A 20,720-nucleotide genomic window follows, 5' to 3' on the forward strand; every position below is an offset into this window, starting at 1 on the left:
CCTCGTAAGACCTTCCCTCCATACCAGGCAATATCCTAGTAAATCTCCTCTGCACCCTTTCCAAAGCTTCCACATCCTTCCTATAATGCGGTGACCAGAACTGCACGCAATACTCCAGGTGCGGCCGCACCAGAGTTTTGTACAGCTGCAGCATGACCTCGTGGCTCCGAAACTCGATCCCCCTACTAATAAAAGCTAACACACCATATGCCTTCTTAACAGCCCTATTAACCTGGGTGGCAACTTTCAGGGATTTATGTACCTGGACACCAAGATCTCTCTGCTCATCTACACTACCAAGAATCTTCCCATTAGCCCAGTACTCTGCATTCCTGTTACTCCTTCCAAAGTGAATCACCTCACACTTTTCCGCATTAAACTCCATTTGCCATCTCTCAGCCCAGCTCTGCAGCCTATCTATGTCCCTCTGTAACCTACAACATCCTTCGGCACTATCCACAACTCCATCGACCTTCGTGTCATCCGCAAATTTACTAACCCACCCTTCTACACCCTCATCCAGGTCATTTATAAAAATGACAAACAGCAGTGGCCCCAAAACAGATCCTTGCGGTACACCACTAGTAACTAAACTCCAGGATGAACATTTGCCATCAACCACCACCCTCTGTCTTCTTTCAGCTAGCCAATTTCTGATCCAAAGCACTAAATCACCTTCAATCCCATACTTCCGTATTTTCTGCAATAGCCTACCGTGGGGAACCTTATCAAACGCCTTACTGAAATCCATATACACCACATCCATGGCTTTACCCTCATCCACCTGTTTGGTGACCTTCTCAAAAAACTCAATAAGGTTTGTGAGGCACGACCCACCCTTCACAAAACCATGCTGACTATCGCTAATGAACTTATTCTTTTCAAGATGATTATAAATCCTATCTCTTATAATCTTTTCCAACATTTTACCCACAACCGAAGTAAGGCTCACAGGTCTATAATTACCAGGGCTGTCTCTACTCCCCTTCTTGAACAAGGGGACAACATTTGCTATCCTCCAGTCTTCCGGCACTATTCCTGTCGACAATGACGACATAAAGATCAAGGACAAAGGCTCTGCAATCTCCTCCCTGGCTTCCCAGAGAATCCTAGGATAAATCCCATCTGGCCCAGGGGACTTATCTATTTTCACACTTTCCAAAATTGCTAACACCTCCTCCTTGTGAACCTCAATCCCATCTAGCCTAGTAGTCTGTATCTCAGTATTCTCCTCGACAACATTTTCTTTCTCTACTGTAAATACTGACGAAAAATATTCATTTAACGCTTCCCCTATCTCCTCTGATTCCACACGCAACTTCCCACTACTATCCTTGATTGGCCCTAATCTAACTCTAGTCATTCTTTTATTCCTGATATACCTATAGAAAGCCTTAGGGTTTTCCTTGATCCTATCCGCCAATGACTTCTCGTGTCCTCTCCTCGCTCTTCTAAGCTCTCCCTTTAGATCCTTCCTGGCTAGCTTGTAACTCTCAAGCGCCCTAACTGAGCCTTCACGTCTCATCCTAACATAAGCCTTCTTCTTCCCCTTGACAAGCGCTTCAACTTCTTTAGTAAACCACGGCTCGCTCGCTCGACAACTTCCTCCCTGCCTGACAGGTACATACTTATCAAGGTTCCTCTGACCTTTCCCTGACCTAGTCACAGAATACAAAGGAAATTACCCGAAAAAGGGAGAGTTAACACTGGCCAGGCGTTCCGTTCTCTCTCTCTCTTCTACGTCGTCGCCGCGTCGCTCACGCAGGGTCTTCCGCTTCCACGATGGTTGATCTCCGGGGTTATCACTGGCTCTATGCCCAAAAAGCTCTATTGTTATCCTGTTGCTTATCTCTCCAAATCTGAGCTGTCTCTTTCCGGTTGGCTTAAGCTTGCTCACCTCGTTCACATCTTCTCTTAATTGGCCCAGGCCCAAAGACCCCGGTATCACACCGTGTCCAAATAAGGCCCTTTTCCTGTGATTGATCCTTTGTCTTGTCTCATAAAGTAATTAGTTCAAACTGGTTTTTACCAGCACAGGCCAGTGTCCGAGCTCCAGGTTACTACAGGTCAAACAATCCCAGCAGTTTGTAACTGAATCTGTATTTCTTACAGCCCCTGGCCAACATTCCTTTCCTGGAATTCTCTCTCCCTTTCCTTTTCTCTTTCTTGGAATTCTAGTTCTAGTCTCCACTGTTCCAGCTGTATCTTGGCTAATGCTATTTTGTTTGTTTCAAATACTATGCCTATTCCTGGTTCTTCAGTTTCAATTTCAAAATGGTTGCCCACAAGTTTTAGGATTTTGGGTTTCCTAGCTTTTGGATGGATATTTATTTCTAAATGCCTAGCTATATTCCTTAACTCTTCAACGGATAGGGCTTTTAAAATGTTCCAAATTACATTTTAGTATTCTAGCACCGTACCACAAGAAAACTTGTATTGAAGTTTTTAAAAATTATTACTAGGGATCAATTTGGCTTCCAACTTCCAATTTCTCATTTGTCTTTGGGTTTGATCTCGGGCTCGGACGTAGAGCCCCCGAATTTCAAACGACGGAACACTAAAGCCTGCAGCAGGGGAGATGCCTCGGTGGTCACAGTCAGCAGGCAGAGTTCGAAACTTGCAAGGTTTGAGTGGTTTATCTCCACCAGTTTAATATTCAGGTTTCCAGCCGGTGGATTAAAAAAAAATCATGATTCAACAAAGCACGTTTTTGTGACTGAGGCATAGTAGAGCGTGCTGGAACATGAACACTTTCAAAATGTTGTTGAATTCATCTCCTTTTTTTATGTCTCCAGTAAATCAGTGGCAGTTCTATTCCTTCGGCATTAGGGTCTGTATTTCCCTTTTTTCTGATTTTGCAAAACTGGATTAACATAGTTTTGGAATTGCTCTTAGGGAGTGGATTATAGTGGATGAGAACTATAGTTGATGAGCAGCAGGTCCAAGAGATTTGGAATTTCCGGGATTTCTGAGTCCCTTTCAGGAATCTTGAGAATTCTGAAGTTGTTTAATTAAGACCCCTTACTGATAAATGGGAACATTTCTATCTTTATCTCATGCAGTTTTGATCTAGTTAGAGATAAAATCAAAGCAGTCTACTGGGTTTTGCATCAAGATATTAATATATACATTAATAAATAATGGTCCCAGAAGATGAGCCAAGGCCAGAAAATGCCAGAATCTGTAAGTGCACAACAGAGTAAACCTATCCCAATCTTTTGACTCGTAACTTTCAAACAAAACAGTAATGTGTGAGTTGAAATCAATGGGGAAAGAAAGAACTGAACTCAAAAAGATGAAAAGTGCCAGCTTCAGTTATCAGTCAGCCTACAATATTTTACAGACATATCCATTCATGTCCAAGCACTGATAGAACTCTTAAGTACAAACATCTTTTTTCCCCAGAGAATAGAAAACATGACCTAGGGAAAGCCCCCAAACAGGCCATATAAGTAGAGACAAACCAAATTAACAAGATCATTTCTGAAACTATTAGTTAACCCTTCACTGTTCTAAACTATGACAATTATGGGACACAGCAGCTTTAAAGAGAACAAACCCAGTGGCAGGAGAGTATATTTGATTGGTCTCATGGTCTGTCCAAGATCCACAGCACGAGGTCTAACCTAACTGTGGCAGCATCATTAATCAGATTTCTAGGCATTATATTGTACAGCAATACAGAAACATTTTTGCAACAATTGATTTCACTGCCTGCTGTTTAAGGCCATTTAAACAAAATACACATCAGGATAGAAAGTAGGAGATTCAGTCTGTCAAACATTTACGTCAAACCTTAAGGTCAGAAGGCCTGAATTTCAGCCCTGATCTTTCTTTTCTGCATCCTTGTCCTCTAGAAATGCAATGAAAGCTCGCTCAGTGGTCTAGCAGGTAATGGCATCATCTGAGGTGGCTTAAACCATGAAAAGACAAAAGTTTCCATGTTTGATCCCTTGTCTCTGCTCAGTTAGATTATTTCACCCAGGGTAATGAGTGAGATGCTATAACTGGTCTCAGTGTTCCTGGCATCGAGAGGGGGAAAAAAGCAGCCAGGAGTTCTTAATTCCATATTTGCATTCTTGTAATTGATTTCTAGAGAGAAATGTGTGTATTCTATATCGGCATTGGGTGAGGCACTGCTTAGACTTGGCTGGAACCTCCTCTGTGATCAAATAGCCTAACAATACTCAGTGTCTAGACTTCCACACAATGAATTAGGACATGGATGAGGTACTGAAGAACTGACACCAATGGAACTAAAGTCAGGAACTTCATGACATGAGGGGAACAAAATGAGAGAGGGAAAAGAGATTCTGTTTGTACCCAGTCTCTCTCAAATTGGTCAACACCATAGTTTCCCGATTTATACTTGGGTGAGGCTTCGCAGAAAGGCTCACTGGTAAAGTATACCCTTAAAAGCTCAGAGTTGTGCTACCCCTTGTCTTGAAATTTGAAGGCTTTGGAAGCATCATAAAACTGCTGGCATATATTTTTGTTCTGGGTGCGGCTGCTTATCTCAACACTGGACATACAAAGAACCAACACATCACATCGCATACACTGATGATTTCACCATGCTTGCCATTGTTCAGTGGTAAAACTCCAGCTAAGTCCTATTTGAGAGACTTTTGCACAAAATTTAGGCTGACACTCCAATGCTGTACTGAGGGATTGCTGCACTGCCACCTTTGTTAGGACCCAAGTGGGAGTAATGCATTGTCAATTCAGTCCCATTACTCCACTGCATGTTATTAAAGTATCCCACTTCCTGAAAATTAGCCAAATTAAACACTTTATTACCCCCCAGAATAAAACACACCAAACCAGGTATCTTTAAACAACAACAAATTAACTATTTATTAATCTTAAACAATACTGAGATAAATCTATGTCTGAAAAGATGTTATTACTTCTTATTCCTCCTAACGCTCATACATACAGAGGGCTGAATTTCATTAGCGTGCAGCAATATATGGCAGTGCACTTTGAAGCTGGCAGCCTTCCGACATGGAAGTGCCGCCGCTGAACACCCACAATATTTTGCACGGGAGCCCATTTAAATGGAGGGGGCAGAGCGACCACCTCTGATGACTTAGAGGGGGCGGCTGTTCCATCCCTGGCAATGGTGTCTGGCGCAACCGCGCAGGCGCCTGTGCCATTTATAAAGGGCTTCAAGCCCTTAACAAAAGTGTGAATGTTTAAAGAGAAAGTACTTTGTTAATTTTCGAAAAATCAAAATCAAAAGCTGGAGCCCCTTTCCCAATGCCCCCAATGGTTGTTTTATATGCCAATATGACAAACATTAATTTTATTCCCACCCTGAACTTTGCCCCCAAACGTTGCCCGTCAACCTTTTCCTAACATCCCCTCAGCCAATAAAAAACATTTTTTCCACTCCCCCCTGCCCTGATAATTTCAGTCCTCCCCCCTCCCCACCATGTCTCGCCTCAGAACTTTGTACAGAGTTCCGAAGGCGCGCCAGTTGCAGTGGGCGGTGGTAATAGAGGCATGGGAAGGCTGCCGGGACCAGATAAGTGGATTTCATTTGTTTTACATAATTTTAGGGTTTAAACGAAGGCCCCTCCACCGAGTGTCGGGGGATCGCACCAAGGCCTCATGGCTGGTGGTAAAATGCGGCGGGGAATTCCTGGCATCAAGGGTCATGGCAGGCCGCTCCCACAAGTATTTTACAGGCTCCCCACCATGGCACTGACGTGGGGGCTGGTAAAATATAGCCCACACATTCATTCAAAAACCAACGATTAACTGGTTTTTAAAAATGATTTCTTAAATTAGAGTTGTTTCTTAGGAATAATAAAATAACTGGGTTGTAAGTCTTAGAGAGTTACATTGCTTGTTTGGTGAGGTGTCCCAGAGTCAAATAGTCAGCTGCCATTCGAAGTCTCCAGGTGAGTTTGATGAACAGACTGTAATAGATAGGCATTCATGGCACTTCAATTGCAGTATGCGTCACACAGATCTTTCAACAAGGATTTAGATTTTTGAATTAGCAGTCTATCAGTAGAAACCTTACTGAGTTTCCATAACTCCCAGAAACACAAAAGGCAACAGAAAGTCACTCCTGAGGTAGAGACTTCTTAGAGACAGGAGTAAAAAGGAATTTGCTACCTCCAATAAAGCAAATATTCCTTCCTAGGGGTCTTTTCCTCTTTAGGTGCAATATAGCCGTAAGCCAATGTAGATTCTCTGCTGAGAGAGACAAATCCTTCTTTCCTTCAAGGAGAGCACGCTTTGCTGGTCTACATTTTAAACTGGTTCTAGCCAGTCTTTACACACAGTCAAACTGATACAATGCGGCATGTGGCCTCTTTCTCTTTCTGTTGTTTAGGAACAAGCCTGCATCTCACACACTGTTCCCAGAGAATATAAAAACTGCACTCAATCTTAAAGGCACACAGACCCCCTTTAGTTTTTAAACAGAGAGAAAAAAAAACTTCCATGACACTATCACCTTCTCAGGGGCAATTAGGGATGGGAAATAAATGCTGGCCTTGCCAGCGGCGCCCACATCCCATGAAGGAATAAGAAAAAGGTGCCATCTGTCAGATGAAGTGTTAAACTGAGGCCTTTTCAGATGGACATAAACGATCCCATGGCATTATTTTGAAGAAGAGCAGGGGAGTTCTGACCAATATTTATCCCTCATACAACATCACGAAAACAGATTATCTGGTCATTTATCACATTGCTGATTGTGGGAGTAGCTGTGTGCAAATTGGCTGCCATGCTTCCTACATTACAACAGTATCTACACTTCAAAAGTACTTCATTGGTTCTGAAGAACTTTGAGATGTGCTAAGCTTGTGAAAGATTCTGTATATTGCAAATCTTTCTTTCTTTCATGCTGTAAGTTTACAAACCAGGATTATCTGGGTAGAGAGGGCACAGTCCTGCTGGCACCCAGCATTTAACTCACTGTGAGTATGAAGTTACTGTGACACATGGAATCATTAATATCGGCTAAAGTTTATTATTCAAATTGAACAAGTCAAATGGATCTTTACAACCCCCAGCAGCTGAGACCACAGAGATACTAAAAAGATCTGTCATTTTAAACTTCAGAAGAAATTTAACAAGAAAATTTTACATTTCTATAACATATTGAGTTGAGTTTAAGAATATTTATTTACAAGCCAAGGCAGAGTGGTTATGGAATTTGCCATGTCTATTCATTATAACCAAAATAATAATAATAGCCAACTACCTCAATACTGTTTCTGGGTCCTTTAAAGATCATTATTCTTCCATCTGATTTCAGATTGGGGGAGAAAAAGAGAGGGACTGGTTATTTAGGGAAAGATGGAGGGGAGAGAGAGAGAAATAGACACAGGTGAAGACAAAACACTGTCCTTGCTATTTTTACTGTCAGAAGCCATCATTATCATCATCATCATCATGTGGGAGAAAGGGTTAAGTCATGTCAACTTCAAAATCAAAATTTGACCCTCAAACCAGTGAAATTACGAGGTCCTTCTATGGTTCCTGGTTGCAAACTTTGTTTAAAAACTTTTGGTGGGCAGTTTTCCCTCACAATGCACAATGGAAGAATTTCACCACAGACTTGCCTTCAAAGAATGGACAGTGGTTCATCAGATAGAGGTACCGCCAAAGTATCGTCGGGAACTAATAAGGTTAGCGAATGAAATTCTTGTAGCGGGACATGTGGGGATACGGAAGACCTAATCATTGGTTAGGTCTTTCCAAGGACGTGGTGCAGTTTTGTAAAACGGGCCGTACGTGCCCGCATTAATTTGTACAGATAGTGACTATTGTGAATGGGCTTACTACCAAGACCTTGTGTTCTGGGAACATAAAGGAGATTCAGAGAGATGTACACCTGATTTGGTTTAGTCCCTATAAGGGGTTATCATCATAAATCGCTTCACCAATTGAGATTCAGTCAGATCGAGGTTCCAATTTTATGTCTAAAATTTTTCAGGAAGTTATAGGTATCTAAGGTATAACACAGTTAAAGTCTTCAGCATACTATCCACATACACATGGAGCTTTAGTAGTACCATCAGACCCTCAAAACAATGATTACTGTCATGAATATCCCCAAGATTGGGATAAAGGGCTAGAATTTCTTTTGTTTGCCACTAAAGATTTACCTAATAAATCTACAGGTTTTAGTCCTTTTGAATTAGTTTATGGGACTTGAGATAAGAGGTTCTCTAAAACTAATTAAAGAAGGTTTTTAGAACAGATGGATGAATCTTCTGTACTAGATTATGTATTCATGTTCCGGGAACGGCTCACGAAAGCTTGCAAGGTGGCTCAGGAACACCCTAGACCTTCCCAAACAGATATCAAAAAATGGGCAGACAAGCATGCTAAGACCTGAACATTTCAACCAGGGGATGAAGTGTTACTATTACTACCTTTACAGGGTGAACCGTTGAAAGCACGGTTCAATGGTCCATATAAAGTGGTCAAGAAAATTGGCAAAGTAAATTATTTGATTGACACCCAGATCACCAGAAAAAAAGTTGACTGTGTCATAGCAATATGTTAAAATGATATTATTGCCGGGAGGAGGAGAAGCAAGCACAGGTATGTCAGGTAGTAGGGACAGTGAAGGATGAAAGGGATCATGAGGATGAGGCAGAAGGAGGCCTAGACAATTCTCAAATTGAACTTCCTACTATCCGCTTAGTTAATACTGAAATGCTAGGGAGATTGAACATATGCTTTCATTTTAGATGCATAACAACAAGAAGATCTAACAAGGCTACTCACAGCATTTAAAAAAGTCTGTAGGGATAAACCAGGATATGCAACCTTAGCCATGCATGATGCGGATGTAGGGAAATCCTAAAATAGCATCCTTACCGCTTAAGTCCTGACAAACAGGCCCAGGTAAAAGCAGAAACCCAATACATGTTGGAAAACCACCTAATTGAACCCAGTCAAAGCAACTGGAGTTCACAAATAGTATTAGTGACTAGACCTGATGGTTCAACTAGATTTTGCATAGACTACAGAAAAGTTAATGCAGTAACAAAGGCAGACTCCTATCCAATCCCTTGCTTGGAAGACTGTATTGACAGAGTAGACAGTGCCATGTTTCTTACAAAAATAGGTCTGTTAAAGGGATACTGGAAAGTTCCTTTAACACCCTGAGCTAAAGAAATATCGACTTTTGTCACACTGGACGTTTTATTTTCCAGTGCCAAGTGATACCATGCAGGCTAGGGGGTACCCCAGCAAATTTTCAAAGACTAGTAATCCCAGTGGTAGCCAGTATACCTAACTGTGTAATTTACCTTGGTGATGTGCTGGTCTACAGTCACACTTGAAAGGAACACTTGGAACAACTGGGGGGCTCTGTTTGGAAGGTTGCAATTGGCTGATTTCGGTCATAAACTTTGTGAAAAAATGTAAAAACTAGAATGCCAGGCTATTCCGATGGAGTTTACTATTACAGCCCTTGCACTTAAAGATTGTCCACATTGCTGGCAAAAATAATGTTATTGCAGATGCTTTATTGTGAATCTAACTTTGTTTGGAGTTATAAGAGTGCAAAGATGGTACAAAGCAAAATTGTATTAAGTACAGGTGAAGAGTGAATGAGGATGAATGTGAAAATGAGTTTTAAAATGTTTGCATCTTCTGTTTTTTTACACTTTGTAATGAAACACATTTAAAAAATGGCATTTCATTTCTCCAAGGGTGGAGGTGTTATGAGATTGCTTCTATTTTTTTGTAAAATATATTAAGGACTTATATTTAAATTATGGACACTGATTCATCTGGCATTTTGAAGAGATTGCTGAATGTTGTGAGTTTTTTACAAAGAAATCACTGCAAGGTTCCTGGATTTGGCTAGTAAACACGTCTTACTGGAAGGCACCTGTCTGTAGATAATCACCCAGCAGGGGTTGTTTTTGACTTGGAGAGATGTTTACAAAGAAGTGACAGCTCAAGATTTATAATTGCCAGGAAGCTTGACTTCTGGACTGTTTTTAGTTTCAGTTTGAACTGTTACAATAGACAGTTGGTTTTTGCTTGCCAAAAAAGACATAACTGATCTCTCTCTCTCTCGAACAGAAGTCCTGCATCCAATGTGTCAGATTCCTATTTTCCTTCTGTATTTGAAGAAACCCTGCATGTTTGCAGGAACCTTGCATATCAAATGTGTGGGAACTGAAACCTTGTTGTTTGCATTCCTGCTGTAAGACCTATTTGGAGCCTCTGTAGCTGCACCTCTTGGAAAGCCTACCCAAACTGATCTTCAACATTACCTGATCTGGGAAGATCCCAAAGACAGCTGTCTACACGCATTTGGGATGCCAAACCAAAACAAAGGATATCTTTCCATTTTTTTTGTCTTCAAGTATGATCACGTATTCAGCCTAAGTGGGTTTTTCTGGGGGGTTTTCTGAGCTATAAACTAAAATCCATTTTATTTTTCCAGTTAAGCAGTATGTATGTGTGTGTGCGCGCGTGTGTGTGAGAGGGGCTAAGATAAATAAGGGGCTTTAATATTTCAACTTGTGTGTGTATGTTTTACTTCATTATTGGTTAAAGACTCGGTTTATAATAAACTGATAATTTTGTTGTTTATTAAAGAAACCTGGTTGGTGTGTTTATTCTGGGGAAAAATAGAGCATATGATTGACTGTATCGGTAGGTGGAAAAATTAAAATATATGTTGTGACCTGTGGAGAAGTGAGACTAGAATAAATAGTGCATTCCTCCCTAAAGGCCTGCTACCCAACCCGAATCCAACAGGACCCCTCGACATGTGTCGGGTTCAGGTCGGGTCGGGCCGGGCCGGGTCCGATACACACATTAAGTATTGCATTTTGCTCTCCTGGTTTGTGTCAAAAGTTGAAAAGCCTACCTGAGCTGGGAGTCTGGGACATCAAGGAGGGAAACTCTGAGTCTGTGCAGTGAGCGAGTAAGCATCTCTATGACACCATCGCGCTCATGCTGCAGCTTCCTGCAGATTCGGAATGGGAAGGTAGGTAAAGTGAACATTCCAGAGGTCGGGTCGGGCTTGGGTCGGGTCGGATCGGGCACGGGAAAAAACGGAGGGACTCGGGCCGGGTCGGGTTTTCTTTCCCTGACCTGAGCAGGCCTTTACTCCTCCCGCCTAACACAGTCTACATAATGAGTTGAAATACCAATGTTAAACTCCAGTATGATGCCAAACATAATAGGTACAGGCATTGAAAAGCTTTATTATGACAGGGCTGCTTGGCTTTGCTGTAACGGATGAGCAAAGAGAAGTATATCAGATAGAAGGCTGATTGGGTTTGATAACTGCTAAAGTGGAGGAGAAGGACACAGTGGGAAGGTGCTGGATAAGCAAGCTAATTATGGTTAGAGTGAATAATTGGTGAGTTAGAAGAAAAAACAAGTACGAGCTAAACATGAGCGAGCTTTCTAACTGTATGAGATCTGATTACTTTCTACTTGGTCTGGGACAGTAGTTTACCCAAACATGTTCAAAAAATTCTGGAGTGATTTAATATGTAGTCTGGATGGAAGGATTTACAAGACCAACAGTTGTTTTTAAACTACCTTTATACTTTTGAAAATACTACAGGAACCATTTTCAAACTCAAGGTTTCTGGTGGGGGATCCTTAACTGATGGAAGCATCTATTGGATATATGAGGGTTCCCTGTGCATTATCTTCTGACAGTTTACATTAATGGTAGAAAATTGCACGCGACATGTCCCCAAATGTGACTGATGACTCCCACAGGTAGCATCAAGTTGGGAATTTAACTCTTCGAATTGTATTGAGGTTTAGAGAGGCCATGGTTTCTTGAGGCAGGTATGAATGGGGAAGGGACATTGGGATTGGTTGGATGTTACAGCAACCCTTCCTCTTCAGTTGGCGGCAGCTTCCTTTTGAAAAATCCACACTGTAACAAAGCAGAAAAAGGATGTAAGTAAATGAAAGTTCCTTAATCATTCGCCGTTTCTTCCAATTCAGAATATCAGAACACCATTCAATAGTTTGACTGAATCTAGAAAAGGCCCAAGTCTGAATACAACTTACACATAAAGGATCAGTTTGCACTGGAGTGCTAACTTGGGGCTGCATTAGAGTGCTAAAGTGGGAGTTTTGTGACTGAGGGTAATTAAGGGTTTGTTTTATTGAAAGTCTAGTCTTTCTTTTATTTAGCAAATTAACTTAACAGTTGCTGTTTGGGTTGGAGAAGGTGAGTTTTAGACCAGCTTTAAACAGAGTTCACTCAGGCTCTGCTTGCAGCTTTATCTTGTTAATTAGATAACTGGCTTAAACCGGTTTTCAGGGGCTAGAGTCAGACAGTATAAAAGTGGGCCATCTTACAGTGCTGACTTTGTTTGCACTGGAGTGCTGATGTGAGGCTGCATTAGAGTGCTAAAGTGGGAGTTTTGTAACTGAGGGAGTTCGGTGAGGAGGGAGTGAGGAGCTCCTTTCATTTCCTACCTGTCCTCAAAGAGCGTGAGGGGAGCCGTGAGTTTCCAAAGAGCACAGCTGACTGGTGACTAAGTCCTGGTGGGTATTTTTCAAACTGGATTGAATTGTAAGTCATTGTTTTAGCAAGACTTAGTTGATTTTTTTTATTATAATAGTCTTCTAAAGTTGTAAATTTAAAGGATTTAGTCATGGCAGGAGAGCTTAAAGCTAAGGTTTGCTCCTCTTGCTGCATGTGGGAATCCGGGAACATTTTCAATCCCCGGGACCAGCAAGTGTGCAGGAAGTGTGTCCAGCTGCAGCTCCTGGAAGCTCGGGTTTCAGAGCTGGAACAGCGGCTGGAAACACTGTGGAGCATCTGCGAGTCTGAGAGCATCGTGGATAGCACGTTTAGAGAGGTGGTCACACCGCAGCTGAAGGGACTTGAGGAAGGAAGGGAATGGGCGACCACCAGGCAGTCCAAGAGAAACAGGCAGGTAGTTCAGGAGTCCCCTGGGGTCCCGCTTGTAAATCGGTATTCCGTTTTGGAGGCTGATGAGGCTGGTTCCTCCAGGGAGTGCGGACAGAGCCAAGCTTCTGGCACCACATGCAGCCTGTCTGCACAGGAAGGGGGAAAGAGAGGAAGAGCAATAGTAACAGGGGATTCTATAGACAGGGGAATAAAAAGGCGCTACTGAGGCTGTCAACGTGACTCCAGGATGGTGTGTTGCCTCCCTGGTGCCAGGGTCCGGGATGTCACTGAACAGCTGCAGGGCATCCTGAAGGGGGAGGGTGATAAGGCAGAGGTCATGGTACATGTTGGTACCAATGACATAGGTAGAAAGAGGGATGAGGTCTTGCATCAAGAATTCAGGGAGTTAGGCAGCAGACTGAAAAGCAGGACCTCTCGGGTTGCAATCTCTGGATTACTCCCAGTGCCATGTGCTAGCGAGTATAGAAATAGGAGAATAGCACAGATGAATGTATGGCTTAAGAGTTGCTGCAGGAGGGAGGGTTTTAGATTCCTGGACCACTGGGACCGTTTCTGGGGAAGGTGGGACCTGTACAAGCTGGACGGTTTACATCTGAACCAGAGGGGGACTAACAGCCTTGCTGGCCGATTTGCTAGTGCTGTTGGGAGGAGTTTAAACTAATTTGGCAGGGGGAGGGGACGCAGACTCCGAGCAGAATAGGGGCACAGCTAAACACAGGAAAGCAAACAAGTAAGAGGGAATACAGCGGAAGTAAGTTTCAACGGAGTAAGACCAGATGGATGACCTCTACTTTAATGCCAGGAATATTACAGGTAAAACGGATGAGTTAAGGGCAATGATTGACACGTGGAATTGTGATATAGTAGCCATCACGGAGACATTGTTGAGGGAGGGGCAGGATTGGCAGCTCAATATCCCGAGATATAGAATCTTCAGGCGAGACAGAGGAGGGGGTAAAAGAGGGGGGGGGGCATTGCAATATTAGTTAAGGAGTCAGTTACTGCAGTAAGGAGAGATGATATCTTGGAGGGTGCATCAAATGAAGCTTTATGGGTAGAGTTTAGGAATAAAAAAGGACAGCCACTTTGCTCGGTGTTTATTATAGATCCCCAGATAGTCAGTGGGAAATTGAGGAGCAAATATGTGTGCAATTCGCAGAGGTGTGCAAAAATAATAATAGGGTAATTATATTAGGTGATTTCAACTTTCCCAACATTAATTGGGATAGTCATCGTGTTGAGGGCTTAGATGGAGTGGAGTTCTTAAAATGTATACAGGAGAACTTTTTAGCTCAATATGTAGAGGATCCAACAAGGGAGGGTGCAGTGCTGGACCTAATTCTGGGGAATGAAGCCAGACAGGTGGTTGATGTGTTGGTGGGGGAGCATTTTGGTGAATGCGACCACAACATGGTACAATTTAAGCTTGTTATGGAGAAAGAAATAGACAAGTTGCAAAAAAAGGTTTTGGATTGGGTAAGAGTGAATTTTAGTAAAATGAGGCAGGATCTGGCCAAGGTAGACTGGAAAGAATTACTTGGGAAATCTACAGAAGAGCAGTGGGGGGCATTCAAAAAGGAAATGGGGAGGGTACAGGCCCAACATATTCCCTCTAGGGTAATAGGTAGGAGCAACAAGCCCAGAGAACCATGGATGACCAGAAAGATTCAGGGTACGATGAGAAGGAAAAGAGAGGCTTTTTAGCAAATACAAGGAGAGCAAATCAACGGAAGCATTAGTGGATTACAGAAAGTGTAGGATGGAGCTTAAGAAAGCAATTAGGAGAGCAAAGAGGGAATATGAGAAAGCTCTGGCTGGTAAAAGTAGGGAAAATCCCAAGATATTCGATAAGTATATCAAAGGGAAGAGGATAACAAGGGAAAGAGTAGGACCCATTAGGGACCAAGGGGGAAATCTGTGGGTGGAGCCAGAGGACATTGGTAGGGTGTTGAACGAATACTTCACATCTGTCTTCACCCAAGAGAATGAGGATGTAGATATGGAACTTAGAGAGAGACTGTGAGGTTCTTGAGCAAATTGTCATAGGGAGTGACAAGGTATTGGAGGTTTTGGCAGGCTTAAAAGTGGACAAATCTCCAGGTCCAGACGATTTGTGTCCTAGGATGCTGTGGGAGGCGAAGGTGGAGATTGCAGAGGCTCTGACCCAAATTTTTAATTCCTATCTGGCCATGGGGGAGTTGCCAGAGGACTGGAGAACAGCTAATGTGGTCCCACTATTTAAGATAGGTTGTAGAGATAAGCCAGGGAACTACAGACCAGTGAGTCTCATGTCAGTGGTAGGGAAACTATTGGAGAAAATTCTGAAGGAGAGAATCTATCTCCACTTGGAGAGGCAAAATTTGATTAGGAATAGTCAGCATGGCTTTGTCAGAGGGAGGTCATGCCGAACAAATTTGATTGAATTTTTTGAGCATGTGACCAGGTGTGTAGATGAGGGTAGTGCAGTTGATGTAGTTTACTTGGATTTCAGCAAAGCCTTTGACAAGGTCCCACATGGGAGACTTATCAAGAAAGCAAATGCACATGGGATACAGGGTAACTTGATAAGGTGGATTCAAAATTGGCTTAGCTGCAGTGATGGCAGATGGCTTTTTTAGTGGCTGGAAGTCAGTGTCCAGTGGCGTACCACAGGGATCTGTGCTGGGTCCCTTATTGTTTGTCATTTATATAAACGACATAGGTGACTATGTGGGGGGTAGCATCAGTAAGTTCGTGGATGACACAAAGATTGGCCGAGTGGTTAACAGTGAGGTTGAGTGTCTTGGGTTACAGGAAGATATAGATGGGATGGTCAAATGGGCAGAAAAGTGGCAGATGGAATTTAACCCTGAAAAGTGTGAGGTGATACACTTTGGAAGGAGTAACGTGACACGGAAGTATTCAATGATTGGCCTGACACTGGGAAGTTCTGAAGAACAAAGGAACCTTGGCGTGTTTGTCCAAAGATCTCTGAAGGCAGAGGGCAGGTTAATAGGGTGGTGAGAAAGGAATATGGGACACTTGCCTTTATCAATCGAGGCACAGATTACAAAAGCGGGGAGGTCATGTTGGAGTTGTATAGAACTTTGGTAAGGCCACAGCTGGAGTGCTGTGTGCAATTCTGGTCGCCACATTATAGGAAGGATGTGATTGCACTGGAGGGGTGCAGAGGCGATTCACCAGGATGTTGCCTCGGATGGAACATTTAAGCTATGAAGAGAGGTTGGATAGGCTTGTGTTGTTTTCGTTGGAGCAGAGAAGACTGAGGGGTGACCTGATCGAGGTGTACAAGATTATGAGGGGCATGGACAGGGTGGCTAGGGAGCAGCTGTTCCCTTAGCTGAAGGGTCAGTTACGAGGGAACACAAGTTTAAGGTGAGGGGCAGGAGGTTTAAGGTGGATTTGAGGAAGAACTTTTTTACCCAGAGGGTGGTGACGGTCTGGAATGCCCTGCCTGGGAGGGTGGTAGAGGCGGGTTGCCTCGCATCCTTTAAAAAGTACCTGGATGAGCACTTGGCACGTCATAACATTCAAGGCTATGGGCCAAGTGCTGGCAAATGGGATTAGGTAGACAGGTCAGGTGTCTTTAATGCATCGGTGCAGACTCGATGGGCCGAAGGGCCTCTTCTGCACTGTATTATTCTGTGATTCTGTGATAATGTGCCACCCATCAGACTTAGCCTTGTTTAAAATTAAGAAAATAGGCACCAGTCTGATTTTTTAAAATAAAAGTTGATTTTTTCTTTCCACTGGGTCTGAAAGTGAGGCAGCTTGAAATTCAATGCAAGTGATTTGGCATGATGGATTGCCCTGTAACAAATACCATGATTCTCACCCTACAGTGTAACATCTTCAAGTCAGCTCCTCTACTTACTGACACTTTAATTTTAACCAGTTTGTATTTTTAAGTACTGCACCTCTCAGTTTATCTGCGAATGAAGGAAGTTTCCAGCTGGTCACTGTCGTGGCTGTTTTTACACACTGATGGTAAGTGCAGATGGTAAGGTAGCCAGTTGAGCTTAGAATCACTGGAGTCTGTTGGCCGCCCAATCTGGTGACGAAGAAGCCCCTGCAATGTTGAGGGCCTGGTCTCATTTAAATTAGGGAGAATGAGCATGGAGCACCAAATAGCTATACCGGTGATGCTCGATGGTTTGAGGCCTTAAAATCTAGGCAGGGCAGCTGCCAGCAAGGTAAGTTGTGTGGGAGAGGAAGGGGAGGGGCGGGGGTGGGGAGGTGGGTTGCACAATCACAGAGGGTGGGGGTCCTGGGTGGAAGCGGCAGGAGGCCAGATTATTTTTGAGGGTCCTGGGGGAGCACTCCTACTCCTTTGAGGCTCAGAAAAAAAAAATCATCATTTATCTTTAGTGGGTCTCCTCCATTCTATCACCCATGGAACTGACCAGAGCCTGTAGTGAACCGGCTCCAACCAGTTCCAATGTAAAACGGCAATCGGGGGTTCTACTTATACTACACACCCCCAATTTCCATATGAAAAGGGACCTATCACCTGAAACAGACTTTGGACACCTAGCTCATCCAAAACAGAGCCAGCTGCATTGCCAGTGTTAACTTGGCATTGAGGTTACCAACCCCATGTTGAGTCTGTTAATGCCGGGCAAAGGCAGTCAAAATTAAAGCCCGTTTGGTGCCCGTTTCTGTTCTGCTCACCAGCATGTTCATTTGAATTGTAATTTTAAACAGTATGCACAGTGCTTGCCTGCTGTAGAAATAGCTTTACAGTAATGTGCATGAAACTCTTCACTCCAAGATGAGATGAGAGAGCCAGTGCACCAGTGCTATAAAATACACTGTTGAATAAAACTTTCAAAGTGTCACTGAGAGGAGAAACTGAACGGGAGGGCAAGAAAAGAATCTTTTGCAGCTGTTCTGTTATTGTCAGCAAACTTTACCATGTCAGCAAAAACAATCCTCATAGCCATACTCACAGGACCTCTTCCCCTGTTCAGTCAACTGACTATTCCTGGATTTAATCATCGATAGCAACCCCTTCAAACTGTACCTATATGCAACTGTTGTGGGATATACCATTTTAATCCTCCCACCCAAATGTTTTCACACTGCAAATTCTCACCGACAAATTTCCTTCCCCTTCCTTTCCATTTGAATCTCTCTTGCTTGCACCAGCATCAGCTAATTGTCACCTTCACCACTCGGATGATAAACTGGCAGAGTGAATCACTCATCCACTATAGATGAAAGGCACTGGAAAGGAAAAGGTGGCAGTTTCTGTAAGGGATGGGCAATCGACTCTGCCATTTTATTGGCCAAGCAATGAATGTGAAAATTACCCCCAGTGCTTTATATACTCACCAAAAGGCTACATTTGCTGACAATGCAACAACTAGGTGGTGCAGTACTAGCACATGCACAGGCGCAGCCTGTTCCACTGGAACGTCACAGTGTGTGACATTCAGGCAGCTGCCAGGATTAAAGATGACGCTGCTCAGTTTATCTCAGAAAACAAAATGGAACCCAAAAATTCACTCAATGGCTGCCATCCTCAACAGCCCCCTGCTCCCCCCTGCCATTGAGCTTCTCTCTATCGGGCCCTCTGCTCACTAGTGGCTCCCCGCTGCCTTCCCTGAAGCTACAGCCTTGCTGGTTCCCCCCCCCCTCTGTCAGCCGGTCACTGTACACCTTGCCACTGCTCCCCTCCCGCCCCCACCACCCCGTCTCCGGCCGCTCGCTCCCCGCTTCTCCACCCCCTCCAACCGCTAACTCGAGGCAGTGCCATTTCCTTCCTCTCGGCCACTCGCTCCTATGTTACAGCCTGCATTGCCTCTTCGGGTGGTGCGCAGAGAACGATAGAAGATGGAAGTGAGTGGCTGAGAGGAGGGAAGTGGCGTGGCCTGGACAGGAGGGTGGGAAGCAGGGAGTGAGTGGCCGGTGAGAGGGATGGCGGGGGTGGGTCTGGGAAGCGGGGAGCTACTGGCCGGCGAGTGGGTGGCGGGGCAGGGGAGTGTGGGGGCGGGGAGCATGCGGCCGGAGAGAGGGGTGGCGGGGGGCTGGGGCGAGGAGCGAGTGGCCGGACAGTGGGATGGAGGAAGCGAAAGAGATGGGGGTAGTGAGGAGTGGGGAACAACCGGCCGTGGGGAGTGGGGGAGAGCAGTGGCGAGGTCTGGAGTGAGCAGCTGAGGGTGGGGGGAAGGGGCCAGTGGGGAGGAGTGGGAGAAAGCGCCGAGGCCTGGAGCGAGTTGCCAAGGGGGAAGAACGGCCAGTGGAGCGGGAGCGAGTAGCTGAGTTGGGGGGAACGAGTGGCGGGGTTCGTTTTCCTGCGCATGCGCCAATTAGTCCCGGCAAGGGCTGAGACGGTAAGCTGCACATGCGCAGCACCTCTCTGAGAGCAGGAGACTGCGCATGTGTGCAGCTTGGAACACTCTGACGTCGGCGGGCTGCTGCATTGACAGGAGTGACCTAATAATGATTATGAGGCTTATTTCAAGTGCTACCTGTGCATGCTGTTTCATCATCAACATATATACCTTCCAAAGGAGGAATGCCACCAGAGCCACAAGTAGCAAGCCACCGAGCACAGCAACTACAATACACCAGATGGGCACAGGTGAGGCAACTTCAGGACTACCGCGTTCAATCAGAGTTTGTACCTGGAAAAAAGAACAATAGTGTGTCATTGATCTTATTGTGAACAATGGCATTTCCACCATCGTAGGGAAAACACACCAACAGATTTACCCAACTTCAGATCAGCCAATTCATTCTTTTGAATGCTGTGTGGATTTGTGCTCCTTCCAAATTCCTGTATCCCAAACCTTAAATGAATCTTAAAGAACACTGTACCTATAAGTATAGCTATCTTGCGATAATTGGGAGTGAAGAACTGTTGAATTCACCTCCTGTTTGATGGATAAAGAATTAAAATACAGCCATTTATTTTAGGGTGGATGGAAAATGGAGTAATTGTGATATTTATTGCCACTTCAAGTTTAACATCTTTGGACAGTTTTCACACAGACTTCTGACATACACTGTACCAAAACAGAACCCCTGACATAGACTGTATCCACATTGTCATGTTTCTCTCACACTTTTGTGTCAACAGTGTCATTCAGTGGTCACACTATTGCCTCTGAGTCAGAATGTTGTGGGTCCAGACATGTGAGTACATAATCTAGGCTGACACTCCAGCAGCACTCAGCGAGTGCTGCACCTTCAGATATACCATCTTTTAGATGTGACGTTAAGACCAATGACCCATCTGTTCTCTTCGGTGAGTGTAAAAGATCCCACTGCACTATTTCAAAGAAGAGAAGGGGAATTCTTCCTGGTGTCCTGACCAATATTTATCCCTCAATCAAAATCAATTAAGAAGACACAGATTATCTGAACATTGCCCAAATTGGCTGTTATATTTCTTACATTACTACATTCATAATTCAAAAGTGCTTCATTGGCTGTAAGCACTTTGGGACACCCTGAGATCATGAACGGCACTATATAAATACAATTTATTTTTAGCTTTGCATAATGGCAACTATGTAAACTTGTCACACTGTAATTATACCCTCCCTTCAGTGATGGCTCGGTAGTGTCTTAGTATTGTGTGTATCAGCTCTTTGTCTTGTACTGCAGAGCAATTTCTAAACTGAATCAGAATTCAATAATTCATGTGAAAATGAGCCCAGTTAATGTATGCGTTTTCCATGGATCAGTGGCAACTCTCTTTCCTCTGAGTGAGAATGTTGCAGGTGCAAATCCCAATCCAGAGATTTGAGCACATAATTTAGGCTGCCACTGCAGTGCAGTACTGAGGGTGTGTTGCACTGTC

The 20,720-nt window shown here is 43.9% G+C and overlaps 1 protein-coding gene across 1 annotated transcript in view; it reads right to left on the bottom strand.

Moving 5' to 3' along the window:
- Positions 1-6,967: 6,967 nt before the first annotated feature.
- Positions 6,968-20,720, bottom strand: part of LOC137348072 (integrin alpha-8-like) — a 108,679-nt gene continuing 94,926 nt past the window's right edge. Inside the window, exons 29-30 of the mRNA XM_068013232.1 lie at positions 19,417-19,539; positions 6,968-11,899 (exon numbers count right to left, since the gene is read on the bottom strand). Of these exons, the coding sequence (XP_067869333.1) occupies positions 11,846-11,899; positions 19,417-19,539 (177 nt within the window). The 3' untranslated portion in view covers positions 6,968-11,845. The remainder of the gene's footprint in view (positions 11,900-19,416; positions 19,540-20,720) is intronic.

The sequence above is a fragment of the Heterodontus francisci genome, chromosome 33, assembly GCF_036365525.1.
Source record: "Heterodontus francisci isolate sHetFra1 chromosome 33, sHetFra1.hap1, whole genome shotgun sequence".
In the NCBI taxonomy this organism is placed as follows: domain Eukaryota; kingdom Metazoa; phylum Chordata; class Chondrichthyes; order Heterodontiformes; family Heterodontidae; genus Heterodontus; species Heterodontus francisci.